General features: G+C 39.4%; 2 protein-coding genes across 7 annotated transcripts in view; both read left to right on the top strand.

Moving 5' to 3' along the window:
- LOC117255090 (semaphorin-5B-like) overlaps nucleotides 1-4101 on the top strand; it is a 38936-nt gene extending 34835 nt beyond the window's left edge. For both annotated transcript variants that reach the window (XM_033623657.2, XM_078165577.1), the window contains 3 exons: nucleotides 232-267; nucleotides 2454-2665; nucleotides 2803-4101. In XM_033623657.2, coding sequence (XP_033479548.1) covers nucleotides 232-267; nucleotides 2454-2665; nucleotides 2803-2964 — 410 coding nt within the window. In that variant the 3' untranslated portion in view covers nucleotides 2965-4101. The remainder of the gene's footprint in view (nucleotides 1-231; nucleotides 268-2453; nucleotides 2666-2802) is intronic.
- An 11978-nt stretch (nucleotides 4102-16079) lies between these two features.
- LOC117255209 (voltage-dependent L-type calcium channel subunit beta-4-like) overlaps nucleotides 16080-19154 on the top strand; it is a 28031-nt gene continuing 24956 nt past the window's right edge. For 2 of the 5 annotated variants that reach the window (XM_078165974.1, XM_033623873.2), the window contains exons 1-2: nucleotides 16080-16266; nucleotides 18728-18811. In XM_078165974.1, coding sequence (XP_078022100.1) covers nucleotides 16204-16266; nucleotides 18728-18811 — 147 coding nt within the window. In that variant the 5' untranslated portion in view covers nucleotides 16080-16203. The remainder of the gene's footprint in view (nucleotides 16267-18727; nucleotides 18812-19154) is intronic. The other 3 variants (XM_033623869.2, XM_033623868.2, XM_033623870.2) reach the window with 3 other exon arrangements.

Genomic DNA, 19154 nt, shown 5'->3' with positions numbered 1-19154 from the left:
CAAAAGTTTAATCAGACACAGTAAATGCTGACTTGTTCACTCTGTGTCGAAATTAAAAAGATGAATTAATGGAGATGTCAGCATTCTGCCTACCTCGAGAACAGTGAAGCCTTTGAGAGAAATTAACTGGTCTTTTTGTTGTTTGATCTCTCGGAGCTGTAATGATTTTACTTCACTACATTGATGTTTTTTTTCATCTCTCTGTTTTCATTCCTTTCTGTCTCCTCTCAGTTATTTTACCCGGACAGGAGGACCAGAGCTGTGGAAGTGAGTGAAAACAAGTGATGTCTCTATTCAATCTCCTAGAGTTATTATTCTTTGTTCCCAGCTCACACACACACCTCCTCAATTCTCCACTTAAATTCTGTCGGGTTTTATACCTTCACTGTCCTCCTGCATCCACAGTAAATCAATGTCACTTTGATTTAATTGCAGTTTCTGAGCATGTAGCAGCACCAAGTTACTGTTGCAAAGTTATTGGCTTTCCTCATCACCTGATGCGTCCAACACAGCTGGTAGAATATTGACTTTTGTTTGTGGCTTTTTCCCCAACACGACATGGGACCGGGCAAAGTGTGGGATTAGTATTGGTCTTTTGATAAAGTTAGATAGCAGCCAGATGGTGACATCAAGTCAAATTATGATGGTGGTTTCTCCTGTCCTGCATCACTGGCAGCAGGGCCTCAGGATGCCAATAACTGTCAGACGTCTGTCCAGCAGTTTGTCCTTCTTTGACTTTAGTTCAAGGCAAGACATCTCATGTTTTACTGGCCAGGCCGCAGTGATTCTTGGTGTGGTTAAGCATGGCTCCCCAAAGATGGTTCCTCATAATAGCTTTGACCCCCTGATCCCTGAAAGTTTGTCTGGAGTCACCATCTGACAAAAGCTTCCCTGTTTAGAAACCTCTGAAAGCTATGAGATTAGTAAGGCACAGGGTTCCCACAGTCATGGAAAACCTAGATAAGTCATGGAATTTTTTGCAATCACATTTTCCAGGCCTGGAAAAGTCATGGAGTTAGTAAAAATCATTGATAGTTTTTGAAAAGTCATGGAATTACTATTAATACTATTTACTGTCACATATGTTTCTTCATTTTCACCCTGCGTTCCCTGTCCCCCTCTTCACGTATGCCAGCTAGCTGACATTATGTTTGAATAGAATTTGAATCTGATATGTTTGAAAAATACCCAGCAAGCGGGGCAAGGGAAAAAAAAAGTGTTCTTGATAAATCATGGAAAAGTTTTGAAAATTTGTCCATGAACATGAAAATGTGCGAGAACCCTGAACACATCTGCTGTGGATATTCATGGTCCCCAGAGGATGAATCACAGTGACTACATGTCATGCACATGAATATTCCACAATTATTGCAAATATGACATAATACAAATTTGATACATAATGTAAACAGCACACTGTAAAAAAGGTTGCTGTACATTTGCAGTAACTCAATGGCAGCTGGATGCAAGTAAGTTACTCTAAAAGTTTTTCATAGTATTATTACTGTAATTTAATTTTCAGTGTCATTACTGTATTTTCATTTACAGCACTTTAACTGTTTTTTAACTTCAGTATTATCACTGTTTTTTGTTATTTACAATTAGTTTCATTATCTTTTAACAAATTTACAGTACATGACTGAAATTACAGTTTCTACTGAGAAATGACAATATGTTACTGTAAAAAAAATATCCAGTTGCAATACTTTTTGAATATACCCGTGCGCAGTGTTTTTTTTGTGGGCAGGCATACTATTGTAAATTGATTTACGGTAGACAAGAATTACAATTGTGACCAAGTATTTCCCCACAATGCTTTGCTATTTACACTAACATATTGTATGTACTGTTCACAGTATCTTATTGTAATATTACATTAAAATACTGTTCAGATTACAAAATTTGGTTACAGTGCATATTTAGTTTAGATACTGCAAAGTAGGCCTTTTTCTGAAAGTAGCATTTTCTGATTAAGAACATGTGGGATATGATGATATTATTCGGGTTTTAGGAGCATTCTTTGGACACGTGTACAGTGCATTTGGAATATGCAACTCAGTTGGACTTCTTGCAGTTCGTTAGACAGCGTGTCTTGCCTGTTTATAGTCAGCTCTGTTTGTTGTCATGGATAAGTTGTACACAAACCAAGGCTGTGGTTGAGATGCATGGCTAAAAAAAAAGTCCACATTTCTGGTCTGAGTAGAAACACACCTTCTTTTAAACATTATGAAAAACTTGGATACCAAAAGAATTTTGGAAATGCGGAAATATTGCAACTCCGACCTTTTCGAGAATGTGGTTGAGGTAATGAAAGAGGGAGGTTGTGTTTACTCGCTCCACAATTTCCACTTCCACTGTACACAAGAAGTATAAAAATTTGAAGAGACGATTGGTGTTTGTCTTAAACTCTCTCTTTGTCTTCTTTCCCTCCAACCCCCCTGTTTTGTTCCCAGCCTTTACTTTGTTCCAGTTAGTAGCTGTGGGCTCGGCCAGTTTCTTCGCAGCAGCATTACTGTCAGCACTGGCCTACACCTATTGCCACCAGCTGAACCGACCATCAGCAGAGTCTGCGGTCATCCACCCCAGCACACCCAACCACCTCACCTACAACAAGCAGGGCAACGCCACGCCAAAGAATGAGAAATACATCCCCATGGAATTTAAGGTGGGCTGGTTCAATTGTGTCATGACTCTCCTGTCACATTCATTAGACTGTTACGGAAGAATCCATTTTGGAAAGGTGATTTTTTTTTTGTGCCTTTATCTAAGGACCCAAACTGTCTTTATGTCTCCACACTACAGACTCTAAACAAGAACAATCTCCACGTGAACGACGAGACGTGCAACCACTTCCCCTCCCCGCTGCCCTCCAGCAACATGTTCACCACCACCTACTACCCACCCAGCCTGAGCAAGTACGACTTCCATCCAGACTCCCCCTGCAGGACCTACATGCACAGCTGAGAGGAGGCCAGGCTCTGAAAACAAACCAGCCCTCTTCACTCACCCAAACACCACCCTGAAGTGTTTCCTCATTCAAAGAATACACCAAGATTTTTGATCCTGTTACTCCAGAAGTAAACACTGAAATTGCTCTCATGTTCCTCACAAATTTTTGGATCTGTTAATGAGATCTTAAAGTCTTGCTTCACCCAAATTACACTTATTTTTTGTGGTATCTTGCCATGCAGATGGTTTTGGTTTGATTTGCCCAGGTGCTACAGTACCAGAATTTCGTTTCTTGCACCGACATCAACTAAAAATTACATTTTAAAACAATTTATCATCTTTTCCAGAAACATTGTTTTCTTTCCATCATGCACAGTTGCTACATTACGTGCAGTTTTTCGTTTGTGAGTCACGACAGCAGAGAAGTTTAAAGCGGGAATGCAGGACTATTACATATAAATAACGTCTGTTTCACACACAGTGCTCATCAAGCCTATGCCGTCTGGTAAAGCTCTCTGTATTATTCACTATAGCAGAGCTGTGGTGTCTGTGGCAACTTTGCCACACTGGCGCACTGGGAGTAATGTGTTTCATAACTCCATACCAGCAGGCGGCGGTAGTCTGTATTTGTGATTAAAAAAAGGGAAACCAGAGGACCGACGGGACAGATTAAAGATGCTAATTAGCCAGCTAGCACATTAACAACACAACACATTGTTAAAAGAACAAATGATATTTACTGTGCACTCGCAAACATAAATACAAACAAATACATAGCCTACTGGCTAAAAAAAAATATCTTACCTGATATAAAAAGTTTGTGTTAATCTCACGCCCTCTTGACTGAGGCTGTCTGTTTGCTGTCCTCACTTCCGTTCTGCAGGACACAACAAAATAACTAGGGCAACAGATGCTCACCGTTGCGCTGACATTGACCAACGGCTAGCCATCAGCGTGGTGTTTCGGGGCCCTCAAAAATACCAAGTTTAGTACCCAACTGGGAGGGGGAGAGTCCATAGCAACAGAGCAGCAGCTAGAATTGTGGCAGAAAATCCTAAGAAGTGCCCAGGAAAAGTTTCTGGAGTGGGTGCTCCCATTAAAAAAAACCTTGATGTTCAGAGAATGGACTAAAGTTAAAAAAAAAGAAAGAAAGTGATCGCGGGAGCTCATCTGCAGGCAAACGTCATAAGCGCGTCAATAGTGTTTGTGTAATTACTGTTACTTCTGGAGGGGGGAGACAAAAGTTAGACTTGGGTACACACCGAAACACTCTTGAATTTATCATTGCATTAAATCTTATCCAGTAGCATTAATGTGACTTTGGGTGTCCTTTTAGTTGTTTAGTAACAAGGAGCTGAGTGTAGCCACTGTCCTTGTTTCAAATTTCAGGATGCATCTGTGTGCCACAACCAACACAAAAGGTATGCAGCAGCTTTTACCTCCCCATGTTTTCATCTGTTCTCTAAATGAAACCAGCACCTACAGTTCAGGTGCCCCCCCCTCCTTCTTACGTCACCCACCCTGAGGTGCTCTGTTTGTGCTCAGGGCAGTTTGAGAGCAGGGTAGGACCCAGAGCTCCAGGCCTTCTGGTAGACTTCCTGGACAATGTGCGTACCTGGATTTCCACTGGACTGAGAGGAGACTCATCTGCTGGTTGTTATTTGGGGGATTTTCCTTTTCCTCATTTTCAGCAGGTGTGTTCGGAGGACTCAGTGACACTGTAAGATATTGTAGCTTGGACACTTAAGTGTGGGTTTGCCTCAGAAAAGACAGTGATGTGAATGAAGTGAAGAAACAAACAGAGACTTACAGACTTCTGAATTATTTGCTTTAATTTTAATGTTTAGCAGAAACCACAACAACACTGAAGAGGACATTTCACACCTCACTACGTACTGTACTGTGTTAAAAAAATGAACGTCTGTTGACTTCTCTGACAGCAGATTATATGAGTTATTTTAGGTGTATTCACAGATGTCACTGTTTGTTTTTGTATCTGTATCTGCTGAGAAAAAATGATTTAATTTTGCGAACATGTGGGTTATTTTTTTGTCAGTCACACTCATATTTTCTGGATGTTAATGCATTGAAGGAATACTTCACCAGCAGAATGGCTGTTTGTTAATCAATTTCTCGACACGAGTTACAGTGCCCTCCAAAAGTATTGGAACAGTGAGTCCAATTCGTTTACTTTTGTTGTAGACTGAAAACATTTGGGTTTGACATCAAAAGATGAATATGAGACAAGAGATCAACATTTCAGCTTTTATTTCCAGGTATTTACATCTGGATCTGATACACAACTTAGAAGATAGCATTATTTGTAATGGAACACAAAATTTTTAGGTGAGCAAAAGTATTGGAACATATAAACTTAAAATAGATTAAAGTGAATGAGACTTAATATTTAGTTGCAAATCCTTTGCTTTCAATAACTGCATCAAGCCTGTGACCCATTGACATCACCAAACTTTTGCATTCTTCTTTTGTGATGCTTTTCCAGGCTTTCACCACAGTCTCTTTCAGTTGTTGTTTGTTTTGGGGGGGTTACTCCCTTCAGTCTCCTCTTCAGCAGGTAAAATGCATGCTCTATTGGGTTTAAGTCTGGAGACTGACTTGGCCAGTCTAAAACCTTCCACTTCTTGCCCCTGATGAACTCCTTTGTTGTTTTGGCAGTGTGTTTTGGGTCGTTATCTTGCTGCATGATGAAGGATCTCCCAATCAGTTTGGTTGCATCTTTCTTTAAATTAGCAGACAAAATGTTTCTGTAGACTTCTGAGTTGATTTTGCTGCTGCCATCATGTGTTACATCATCAATGAAGATGAAAGAGCCCGTCCCAGAAGAAGCCATGCAAGCCCAAGCCATGACATTCGCTCCACCGTGTTTCACAGATGAGCTTGTATGTTTGGGATCATGAGCAGATCCTTTCTTTCTCCAAACTTTTGCCTTTCCATCACTTTGGAAAAAGTTAATCTTTGTCTCATCAGTCCATAAAACTTTTTCCCAGAATTTTTGAGGCTCATCTCTGTACCTTTTGGCAAATTCCAGCCTGGCCTTCCTATTCTTCTTGCTAATGAGTGGTTTGCATCATCTGGTGTAGCCTCTGTACTTTTGTTCATGAAGTCTTCTGCGAACAGTAGATTGTGATACCTTCACTCCTGCCCTCTGGAGGTTGTTGCTGATGTCACTAACAGTTGTTTTAGGGTCTGTCTTTACAGCTCTCACAATGTTTCTGTCATCAACTGCTGATGTTTTCCTTGGTCTACCTGTTCGACGTCTGTTGCTTAGTACACCAGTGGTTTCTTTCTTCTTCAGGACATTCCAAATGGTTGTACTGGCTATGGGCAATGTTTGTGCAATGGCTCTGATTGATTGTCCATCTTCTCTCAGATTCACAATTGCTTCTTTTTCACCCATAGACAGCTCTCTGGTTTTCATGTTGGTTCCACCTCTAAATACAGTCTGCACAGGCAAAAACTATCGTACCCAATCTGAAACTGAGCTCAGACATCCAGTGCTATTTATTGTATGAATAATCAATGTAATTGGGAGACACCTGGGCAACAAAACACACCTGTCAGGCACATATTCCAATACTTTTGCTCTCATGAAAAATGGGTGGGTTCAAACAAAAGGTGCTATCTTCTAAGTTGTGTATCAGATCCAGATGTAAATACCTGGAAATGAAAGCTGAAATGTTGATCTCTTGTCCCATATTCATCTTTTGATGTCAAACCCATATATTTTCAGTCTACAACAAAAATAAAGGAATTGGCCTCACTGTTCCAATACTTTTGGAGGGCACTGTACATTGAATTTGCGAACATTTGTTTCTCGCGTGGCACCACGTTGACAGGAGAATCCAAAAAGGCGAACATTCTTCATTACTCAAAGTGAACAGGGACAACAATTAGCGAAAATTAGCATGTGTTTGGGAAGTACTGAGTATACAACTGGATAAATGAGGCTTGGATTATACTGTTAGAGATGTGTGACAGTTTGTAAATTGATGTTTTTAATATAGTTTTGCTGTTGTCAAACGTGGACCCCAATGACTTCATGAAGAATGTTCGCCTTTTTTTGGATTCTTTGTTCACCATGAAGGCATGCAAGAAAAACAAAGTTTTCTGTAAGAATTTGAGGTAACACGCAATGAGTAATTGATACACAAGCGATCACTTTGCGGGTGAAGTATCCCTTTAAGGTTATTGTTCAAAGATCACCAAATATAATGCAGCTGTACCTGTATTTTACAGAGCCTCTCACCAGAGCATGAACACACCATAAATCAGCCACAAACTTTTCAACTGCAGTGCCATGCATCACGAAGGTAACTCAACTTTACTTGCTCAAGCAGGTCTCAAGTCCCTATATTTTGTTTTATAGTGTACTGAAATGAATGGGAAACAATGGCTGCTCAAAGGCAGGGAAAACAAGGCAGGAAAAGCTTTTGTATGTAGAAAATGTTCTGCATTAATGTAATAAGTTATAACTGAGGTTTTATTAGATGAAAATATGACAAACACTGTTTTTTTGACAAGTAAGAAAAGCATGGAGGACTATAACTGTTTTTTTTTTACATTTCTGAATACAACTACTAATGTGTAAAATTTTGCAAGAACAAAAACACAACAAATTTGACCTTTTACATTCTTCTGTATCTGCATGGATTTCCTCCAGGTGCTTCAGTTTTCTCCCACAGTCCAGAAACATGCAGGTTCAGTGAACTAGCCACACTAAATTGCCCATAGATTTGAAAGTGAGTGTGAATGGCTGCCTGTCTATATGTGTTGTGTACAAGGTGACATTACTGGTGCTTGTATAAATATGTTTTTCATATTTCTGTCGTTTATGGAGGCATTATGCGTGCAAGTATTTTACATGCCCCCTGCAATTCAAATTTTAGGATCACCTTCTTTTAGTGGTCAGTAATTTCAGAATAATTTAAAAAAAATATCCTGGATAAAACATTGTAGTTTGGTACAAGTTATAGGGGAATGTCCTTGATTAAAACATTTTCCATTTTCCAGAATGATATAGTTCTTTACAGGATACGTCTTGGACATTATTCTGAAATTACATATTGAAGTAAATAAAATATTTTCACAAGCTCATTGAGATAGCTCCAAAATAGTGGGCTATTAAAACAGGACAGTATTGCTAATATTTAAGTTACTCCGTGCTGTAAAATGTATATTGCATATCTTCTCTTTATAAAATTGTAAATACCAAGAAATGAATCCAGGTGTTTCTCACCATCTGCAGTGTTATGTAGCATGAAACAAACAGCCCTGGTAATATGTGTTCACGTTTGGGTGCTCGACTGCATGCACTGACACTCTTATGCGAATACACAGTACATGTTTATGTAAAGTGTACACACGTGTTCGTATGTGTTTGGCCCAGACAATGAAATATTAATTTTTAAAGGGGCACCCTCAGCCTGTGCTGTGGCAAAAAAAAGTTGTGTTTTGTATTTAAATATCTTCAAACGGGCCCCTAAATGGATTTGTTTTGCTCCCAAGAGACACTTCTGCTGTTATAATATGATGTGAATTTGACTAAACACTGCCTTTTGGACACTGTGAACTTTTGGTACTCTATATTTTTGTATAATGTACACTGTAAAAAAAAAAACAAAAGATGAATAAATCAATTCTTTGTGTCAATATTTTGATTATCCATGCTATAAACTTAATGAAAAAAATTACAAATGCCCTTTCTTTCCACTAAAATTAGCAAGTATATGCAGGTTTTTAAATGATCAGTGTTTAGGATGTAGGGGGATATACTGGCAGAAAAGCCATATGATATAATAAGCATGTTTTTTTCATGTTTCGAATATCTTCAAATAAACTGTTTATTTCTATGTAGGGAGCACGTCCTTGTCGACTGCCATGTTTTTCAGCAGCCCCGAACAGACAAATCAAACACTGGCTCTAGACAAGGCCTTCACATTTTCGCATTGGCCACAATAGTTAGCAGCCCCTCTGTGATGAGAGTGCCGAAAAACACTGATTTTTTTTTAATGCAAAACTGCTTTATTAAGTGTTTTTACTGCATGGTTTAAATCACTATGTCAGTTTGTTTTGGAGACAAAGAGACATCTGCAGATAATCTGACTCCCAGTAAAAACCTCCCGAACAATCAATTCTGACTGAATTCTTACCTGGAGAAGTTTCAGCTGGTTACAATCTGCCATCCTCACCACTAAATACTTCCAGATCACCCTAAATCTTAAACACTGAACTTTTAAACCCCGCTAAAAGTAGGTAGCAGATGCCTTTCTTATTTCCAGTTGACGAATGTGTGCCAGAAAACAGGTTAACAATAAGAAATTAGCAATAGAAAGCAACATGGAGGCCAGTGAGAATATTACAGTGGCTTTTTTTATGTACCTGTACAATACAATGATAAGGTGTGTCGTTGCGTGCTGATGCAGATTATAACCTCTTCTACTAAATATACAAAAGCCAGATGTTAGTGGGTGTCAGTTTTTTTCACACCACAAGCAGTCACTAGCTTTTTAAGATAAGCTTTTCATACATATATATATTGGTATTCCTAATCACAAGTATTGGAACACATGCACATTAGCTTTAACTATCTTAATCTTTGCACCAGAGAACTTTGGTTGTAGATAACTTAAAGCGTATCAAAGCATAATCAGTTATACTAAAAGTAGGGGAAGTTTCAGTATCTCTGACAGCACTTTCCAACAGGGTAAAAGTATTCACAGTTGAGAAGCGACAAACCAACAACATGGGCACGGAGATGTTTCTTTGTCAGTAGCTTTTTGTCAAGTCAGATGTTGTTTAAGGTGTTTTTTTTCTGTCTTTCACAGTAAGTGGTTTGACTGATGCACGAGCAGGAAGACAAGGGTTACAAGGTGCTCTTTTTAGTGACTTAGCTCCCTCAGCTTCCCTTATGTCTTTAATAATTGAGAAGAGAGAAGACAGACATGCAGGTAAGTCACGTCCACCATTTTGTCCTCTATACCATGGTGATTATGTTTCTATTTTTCATGTGGTCAAGAAGACACTGATGAATAATAGAAGCACCTGGTGGATGGAAGGGCAGTTTGAGTAGATGCAACCAGAGAAACACAGTTACCTGTTATTTATTTAGTCATATAAATTAGTTAATTAGTTGTTTGGCTGGGATTGGAAGAAACAATGTGTAAAGCAACAACAAAGACGCTCATTTATCTTTTAAAATGGCACACAAGCAAACAGATATCCACCCTACCTTTTGCAAATCCATAGTCACTATACTGTAAATAGACACAGGGGGCCCATTTGGTACATTAGGATGAATGCCCACACATTCTCCACTTTGCTGTTCTTGGCCCCATAACCCATACAGGCACGCATGGAGCTGACATAGACATATATGCTGTGTTATAGATGTCTTCATACTGTATGGATGATTTCTGCAGGAGGTAATACAGTTTCTTACTGCCAGTTAAAGGCATTTCCACCTTAAACTGATGCAGAAAAGGTACTAATTAGTGTATGAAAATTAACCAGGATGCAGGAATGTAGGTGTTTGATGCTCAAAATCTTCTGAGGGAGAACCCCCAACCCCACTGTTTTATGTGTTCCTCCCAAACACTGCAACATAACCTACGCCCCTGGGCACTGTTGGGCTCAGTTCTTGGAAATCCTGCTTTCCGTGGTTGGGGCTGTAATCCTGTTTGTGTTTCTGTTTGACATTGGGCAGGTGGTTTAGCAGTGCAGCCCAATCCCGACACTAACAGCCACATTTCTCACTCCAAAAAAACCCAACAGTGTCTACCCATCTACTGCCAAATATTTCAAGCCACTTAGTTCTCACATCATTGCTCTGAACAGACTGCACTCCAGTGTTTATTGTTCATAGCCCAGTGAGCAGCACCGCTCTGCTATCTGAGAGTTTAATCTGCTGGTAAAACCACTGGGTCACCCATGCACTATATTTATTTATTTATTTATTTATTTATTCAACTGAATGTCTTTTTTCCCTTCCATTTAGCAACCGGGGGAATAAATAGAGCAAAAGCCCATAAATATTACACATAACACAGAAGATGCATTCAAGAAAATCCCCCAACAAAGTCTGCTCCCCTTCAAATTTGATGCCTGGAGTTTTGGGGAGTGTTTCCCATGGGTGAAAGAAGTATTCAGATCCTCTACTTAAGCAAAAGTTCTAATTCCACACAGTGAAAACACTCCACTCTAAGTAAAAGTCCTGTATTCAGAACTTTACTGTACTTATATTATGAAAAAAGTATTAATTTTGCAGTAAAATGCTCCCTTTCAGTGTTTTACCATCATACCTGATGTTTTTGGATTCATATTACTGCTGCATTAATGTGTACGTTGCATTTTAGTGCTGCAGATGCTTAAGGTTGTGCTAATTTTAACTCCTTTATATACTGATGGGTAGTGTAGCGTGGCTGTCCTGTGAGAACCACGAATCTCTAAAAGGTCAGCTTTTCATGGTGTCAGAAAAACAGCCCTGTTTTCAGTTTTGTGATGACGCTTTCTCCAGAAGATCCCAGAGGGTTTTTAAAGAGTTTATTTAGCTTGAAAGAATTAGGTGAATTTTCTCAACACAAAAAGAAACAGTTTATCACAAACATTCAAAATCAATACATCTGGAGATACTTGGTTTCCACTGGACAGGAAGGGGATAAGAAGTCACTAAAGCTGTCAGACAAATGTAGTGCAGTAAAAAGTACAAAATTAACAATTTATTTAAAAGTTGTATTTAATAGAAATACCTACATGCAAGTACCTCGAATTTACATTTTAGGAAATGCGTCACATTTCACCACTAGCGTTTCCAAACCTAATTCCTAATTCCTAATTTTTAAAGGGAAAATTCACCCCCAAATCAAAAACACATATTTTTCCTCTTACCTGTAGTGCTATTTATCAATCTAGATTGTTTTGGTGTGAGTTGTAGAGTGTTGGAGATATCGGCAATAGAGATGTCTGCCTTCTCTCCAATATAATAGAACTAATGCCCTAATGGTTGTGAGCATTTTCATGTGGGAACTATTTTTTTTCTACTAAACTACACCCACTGACGAATCACTGCGCAGAAGGAAGTGTGCATCTACTTTCTATTCTAACTTACAGTTCAATATACTGTGAACACAACTGAGCTAGCTTACGTGTTTACATCTTGGACTGTGCACAAGCCTCTTGTCCATGAGTAGATGCACACTTCCTTCTGCTCGATGATACTGTTGGCGAGTGTACTTTGGTAGAAAGAAAATAGTTCCTACATGAAAGTGTGCACAACAAGACAACAAGGTGTGTGGATTCTCGAGTAATTGGGTCATGATTTGTGCAAAGAGTCATTGCTGTTGACTTTTTCAAGGGTATTTTTTGGTGTTTGAGTGCCATCTTGTTCAATTACATTGAAGAGAAGGCAGACAACTATGACTTTGGACTGAACTGTCCCTTTAACCTCTACCTAAACATAATGCTGTGCCATAATACATAACCATTTCTACAGTTAAACTACTAGGACAATAGTTTTTTGCTCCAGTTTGATGACAGTAAATGTATTTCATAAAGGAGCCAGTTGTAGTGGACCGACTGACCTACCCTGCTCCTGACATGGCTAAAAAGAGAGAAAAACAACTTAATCCTTCCTTCTTTAAACTTAGCTAATCCACTACATCCACCCTTAGAAGATTTGCCTGATCAAAGTGTCTCTGAATACATGAAGACATAAGTCCATGAACCAAAGTAGGGGCTTTTCATTTGTTCGATGAATGATGTATAAAAGTGCTCAGAGACATATAGAGCTGTTACCACGACATTTGTAGCTTCTGGGATGATATCACGCTTCTTCTATATAAACCACAAATAAAGTTTCTGCCTACTTTTCTTATCCGTGCCACTGGACCATGAGGATGTCTAAACTGGGATTCATTCAGAGTCAGGCAACAAAGTGGTTTGCATGTGGGCCATTCCTTCACATACACAAGTTCAACAGGAGAAGATGGCTATTTAAAGCATTAGATATTTTAAAGGTTGTCCATCTCACTGCTTTGGTCGACCAGGTGAGTGCAGAGACACTCAGGTACAGTAACTTGCAGAAAAAGCAGATGAGAAGCACTCAGTAGTGAAGATGGATGGAGGAACTTGCCAGATCAACGGCAAAGTGTTCTCGGTTATTCTTGTCCACCGGAAGTTTCGAAATAGAAAAGTCAGAGCTACAAATTGCTCAAATGTAAAAAAAATAAAAATGTGTCTGTAGCTAAATTCCTGCAGGGCTTCTTGACACGAAAGAAATGTTCTGTACCACAAAAAATGTCCTGATAATGTGAGCAAGGTTGATGGCTTACACTTCCATAAGACAAACAATAGATAGTGGGCTTTCAAGTTCTGCATAAGTTAGTGTGCCCTAATTCAGAGAAAGGACCTTTATGAAGCCCATGAAGGAACAACATCTCCCTCTATACCTGCAACAGTGAAAACACACCTCGTCCTGCAATGTGCAAAGGGCAGTGACATTCTCAGCTGCTTTTATTGTTGCTTTTATTTTGATAATGCTGCCATCTGCTGGGCAAAGGGAGAGACAGCTTGGAGTTTACTGAGACTGTCCTCTGTTACTGACATGAATATTAGCAACTAAAATAAAGCCACCTTAAATGCTCCTAAGATCTAAAGGAAGGTTTTGCACAGTCCACTGTCCACAGCACAATCTGCATGTAAGTACCATCAGACAGAAACTTCACCAGTGATCTCAATACAGAGAAAAAAAGTGCTGGAAGTTTTGGAACAAAGTTGTGGGGACTGATAGAACAACAGCTGAATTATTTGGCCACACTCACCAACAGTGTGTCTAGGGAAAAATAGGATTTGAATAAAAGAACTTCTTGGCAGCCATTGAGCATGGGGATTCATCTATTATACTTTGTGTGTCCGCCAGTGGTCCAGGAATAACTGTGCATGTGTTAAGGGAAGAATATATTCTGATAAGAATGCTGGTGAGGGTAAAACATCAGCTAAATGTTTGCTACAACAAGACAAAACTTAACTAAAAATAAATCATGGACTACATAAACTAATTAAAGAGTACAGAGTACAGTTTTTTAGATAACCTGCGGTGAGAGCTCAAAACATGCATGACCTAATTGCCTACTTCTGAACTAGCAGCATTCAGAGTGGAAGAGAGGCAGGGAAGCATAATGCAACTGTAAGCCTGCTTCAAGAAGCTGACTCCTGAAATTAGTGATATTTTTTGTTTCAGGTGAGCTGTTTTCGGGGGCTGGGGTACTTGGAGGTGTCCCTTGACAGCTTCTGTAATATTCAATTATTTAAATTAGGCACCTAATGAGTAATAGTGGATTAAGATTTGCATATATGCATAATTCTATTTCCTGCAAGAGTTGTCTTTTCACTTGGACCAGTAGTTCCTAACCTGCAGGCACGAATGGATTACTGAATGGGCCTACCAGGCATAGGCTCTGGGGCTCAAAGTGGCAAATCCCCCATGTCCTTTGCTTGCAAAATGTTTCTCAAATGAACATGTACCCACCTTAAAGAGACACAAATTGCCCGCAAAGAGATGCAAAGCAAATGCAAAGAGACACAAAATAAACTACAAACAGGGGCAAAATAACCACAGAGACACGAAATGGTCAAAAGAGACACAATATTACCTCAAAGAGAAACAAAATGACCTTAAAGAGACACTAAGTAACTACAAAAAAGGGGCAAAACAAACACAGAGACACAAGACGACAGATACAGTCACATAATGACCTCAGAGACACAAAATGAGGCATAAAACGATTACAAAGAGATGCAAACAACAACAAAAAAGCCTGTAGGCCCTTTTACACTGCCTCTTCAAGACAGGAATTTCTTGCCCTTATTCCACCTCACCCTTCTGTATAAAGGGCACAATCGCAGACTTGTCTCGTCTTTAAGCCAACATCAGAGTTAGTAACAGCCCTAAAACAGGATGCCAGGATGGGATCATGGGCGGCACGGGTGTGACATTTTGATGACATGTTATATGCATGACCCATCGTGGGAGTAGCTGGTAGCAATTAGCAGCTAACTCAAGGAACAGCAGCTGAAAATGTCCACAAATTGGGAAACAGTGAGGTCCACGAGCTCCTTACTCTCTGAGTGATGAGATCAACCGCCATATAACAGGAATGAGTAATTGTTATTGCCATGTTATGCCATTGTTTTTGTTTATAAAGAACTGCCAAGCATATGTCATATGTCACACTCGATGCTGACGTTGTTGTCTCACTTGTTATGCCCGTCACGCTTCTTTTGCCTCTGTGATGCCAGCATGCTATTTAAAATCACACACAGGGGTCGAATGATGCTGCCATTGTGTGGTTCTGTGTATAAGTCGTAGCAGCCCAATAGCGTGACCTCTGTGTAAAAAATGCTAGTGTGTCTTGCCCCTATGTAAGAGAGGTGGTGGGGCCTTTTACATATCTGTGCCCAGGGTCCCATTGTGTCATTGTACCCCCATGTCTGCGGGTTAGGGGTTTGGGAGACAAATAACTTATAAGGGGATGCAGGACAATGCAGCACAACAGAACACAACAGGAACAGACAACATATGAATATAAAAAGCTACCTTACTCTAATATTTGCTTTTTTGGTAAATTACAGGTTAATATTGCCTCTAAGATACCTACATTTCTATTTAGTTGAATTAACCTTTGACAGTGGGCTGCTTCATTTTAAGAGGTCTCAAGCCAAAAAGTTTGGGAGCCAGTGACCATCAACAGCAAAACATCTGTGTTAGACAGACTTGAACCATTGCTCTATATTACAGGTTAGCAATGTCTGTATTCTTATAATAAAAGTAGCTTAAATGTGTATCTTTAATCACTCCATGTTGGTGGTTTCAGTCTAAAATAGTTCCTCTTAGAGTCTAAAATAGTTACCTTGTTCCTCTTTAAGACAGTTATCCTACTCCTCGGGCTAATTTAAGGTCCCCCCCCCCCCCCCCCCCCCTTGTTTCTAAAATAGTTCCGTCCATCATCTGGTTTTGAGTGGCTCGAGCGGCAGCAGTGTGCATGATCAACCTCCCGGCACGCGCCAGCAGGAGCCAGCGGAACACCTGTCTCGTGAGGTGGACAGTTGAGGAAGCAGCAGCTCGCGAGCGCTCATGTTCTGCTGTGTGGTGTGAAGCTGGAGCACGCAGCCCGGAACCCGCCACCCCACCGCTGGACTGGACCGGAGCAGCCAGCCCTCTGGACCGATGTCCTGGCCGAAATGTCCCGACACATCTACATACGGAACAAGATTGGCGAGGGCATCCAAGCGCCCATCTTTCAGGTAGGTCATCTCCTGCTAGCTAAGCTTCTATGCTAATTACAAAATATGAGAGTTTACCTGCTTAGCGGCAGAAAATAAACACAAGAACACACTACATTTAATGAACACTGTTTATCCCGTGTATTAACACACTTTACCTGTTACAGTTATTAAGTTTTTAGATAGAAGTAGTACATTTTTAAATTTCAACACCGTGTACAAAAAAGTTATTAACTAGAAACGACGCCATGACTCCCTGTGACAACTTGCCCTGACCGTTAGCTCGGGTCTCAGTTGGTTCATAGACTTTGTGTTTGGCTAAAGTGCCTCAGTATGTCAGAGTCTCAGTATTTAACTGGTCTTTTAACTTTTACTTTACCTTTATTTAACCAGTAAGTCCCTTACAGGAGAGACCTGGCCAAGGTAGCAGCCATTAAAACACATTAAGATGCAACAAATACAGTTTATAATACAAAAATCCACAATAAAACAACAACAATTCAAACATGGTGTCCTCTCAAGAAACACAAGCACATGTCTCTGTCACCACATTCTCTTTGATGCCCTTAAATTCATCAGTGGATATAAGTCTACCTAATTTCAGATCCTTTTGAAGATTGTTCCATGTCCCCCAGATCTCTTTAAACCAGGGTACATTAAAAAGCAACCACTACCAGACTTGACACACAAAAGGGAGCAGAGATAGGCTAAAGTTTACCTAATATTGCTTTATAGATTAAAAAAAATATATATACTGGTGCTGTTGTCTGCGAGTGGTCAATGATGTCCAACCCACCAAATTCCAAAGAATGCAGTGATGAGTAAGGCTTTGCATTTGTAATAAAATGCAGAGATGCATGAATCAAGGCTACGTAAAATGGAGGAGGTTGCATGCATGTACAGTATTTTTTAAATTTTCTCTTGTTTTGTGTTCAATATTTCTTGTTTTGGAGTTGCATATTTGCATTTTGTATTTTTGGTCTATGCGTTCTGTCTGTCTGTCTGTCTTGGCGAGGACACTCTTGTAAAAGCTGCTGAAAAAAAAGTTAGATCAAATCAATAGACTTTTCTCCACATAAAAACAGTAATAAATAAGCATAACTTCTGTTGTTAAATTGGTGTAAATTTTGCATCGTATAGCAGAGAGGCAGAGAGTTACTGTTACTAACTATGTTAGAGGTGTGAGTATTAAGTATTAAAATAATAAAAAATAATAATAATTCAAAAACATCAGAAAGGTAAATTAGTAAAGTACACACTTGAGGAAGTCAATGCTGCCATGACTGGGTGTAGTGCACCTATTTGCCTCAGATATAAATATGTAAATTTGTGTCAAGGATTTCTATGTACAGTTGTTGTAAATGTTTCTGGTACAGTAGTGCATATGGCTCAGAGATCGAAACCCTTTCTAAACTGTTTAATTGTTGTTGTCTAGGGGAGCAAGAGGATAGGGGAGGCATCAGACTTTTATTATTTTGATCTTTTGACATTCAGAAGGCAACTTTAAATTTTCTGCATCTTGTAAAGGTGTCTTTTAAATAATGGAAGTTATTATGATCATAGTTTAAAGTGTTACGGTATTAATTGACTAGATATCTCAAAAGACAGAATCAGTCTTATACTTGAGGACTAAAATGCGCACAGACGTTTGAATTAGTCTGCATTTTCACTTCAGTTACAGTTGGTTAAACAGTTACAGTCTTCTTCCTCAGAAACGGCACCATGGTGGGCTTTAGTGACCAATACCAGCTGTAAAAATTTGACATTTTATTGAAATCAAATGGTGCTAGGTGGACCTCAGTGTGTGCCAAATATACCTGAGTATTTAAACATTGTCTTTATGAGGGCTTAAATGTTGTTTCAAGTGTAGAGTGTCTCACAGCAGATTTTAGCAGAGGTAAAAAAAAGAGATGTGAATGTATGAGCCCCTGCTAGATAACTCATGTTTCTTCAGCTTCATTGATCATTGGAGGCTACAGGCTGGTATTAATAGCAAGGTATTCTTAGACTTCGCCAACTTTATCCTTCATATCTCTTCTTGGCTTTTGGCTGTTGGCTTGAATTGAGAGAGACAGGAGAGAGATGGTGACCCAGATTAATGGCCCTGTTTTATAAATTCAGGGAAGTAGGCTCTGACTTTTTAACAGTGACATTGTCATTAACTCTGGAGACTTGAACAGAAATGGGGCAAATCACTGGCAGATAATTAATTTGGCTCCCCAGAGATGAACTCTGCTGGTTATATTTGGACTTCATATTTGGACTATTTAGAAGGGAACGAGAAAGTCAGGCGGTTTGGAGAAAAGTAAGGAGGCAAAGCAAACATATAATGCGAAAACATCCAGTATAAGCCACGTGTGGTCATGTTACATGTGTCTTGTGACAACTTACAGATGTAACAGGTCATGAAGAAAACCTCAGCGACACATGTAGATAAAAAGGTGTTTCTGCAGGTTGAAATGTTGTTGTTTTTTCCATACAGGTGAATCGAGGGACTTATTCCAGGAGGAGTCGACTCAAGAGGTCTGATGGCAGCACCACCTCCACCAGTTTCATCCTCAGACAGGTACTGAAATCCAAAGAAAGACTGGGATCTAAAATAGAAAGCAGGGACTGTCACTGGTTGTGACATTTGTGGATTGTCAATGGAATTTCTGAGTGTTTATTCCAGTTAAGGAAAGACAGATGATTTTATACATTTATAGCTTCAATTTTAGGATTATTACACATTGATTTTCAACTGAAATGATGACAAGGTTCTTATATTCCTAGGAAAAACAAATTCATGACTTTTATTTCAATGCCATGGTAAAGCTGGGAGACCTGAAACTGTTTCCATGGTTCAGCTGGTAACTTCATTGAGAGGAGTGTACGACCTGCTTAAAAACATGTCATTATTATAAGAGTTT

Source organism: Epinephelus lanceolatus, chromosome 24 (assembly GCF_041903045.1).
Source record: "Epinephelus lanceolatus isolate andai-2023 chromosome 24, ASM4190304v1, whole genome shotgun sequence".
Taxonomy (NCBI): domain Eukaryota; kingdom Metazoa; phylum Chordata; class Actinopteri; order Perciformes; family Serranidae; genus Epinephelus; species Epinephelus lanceolatus.
This window is presented reverse-complemented; position numbering and strand designations above follow the sequence as displayed.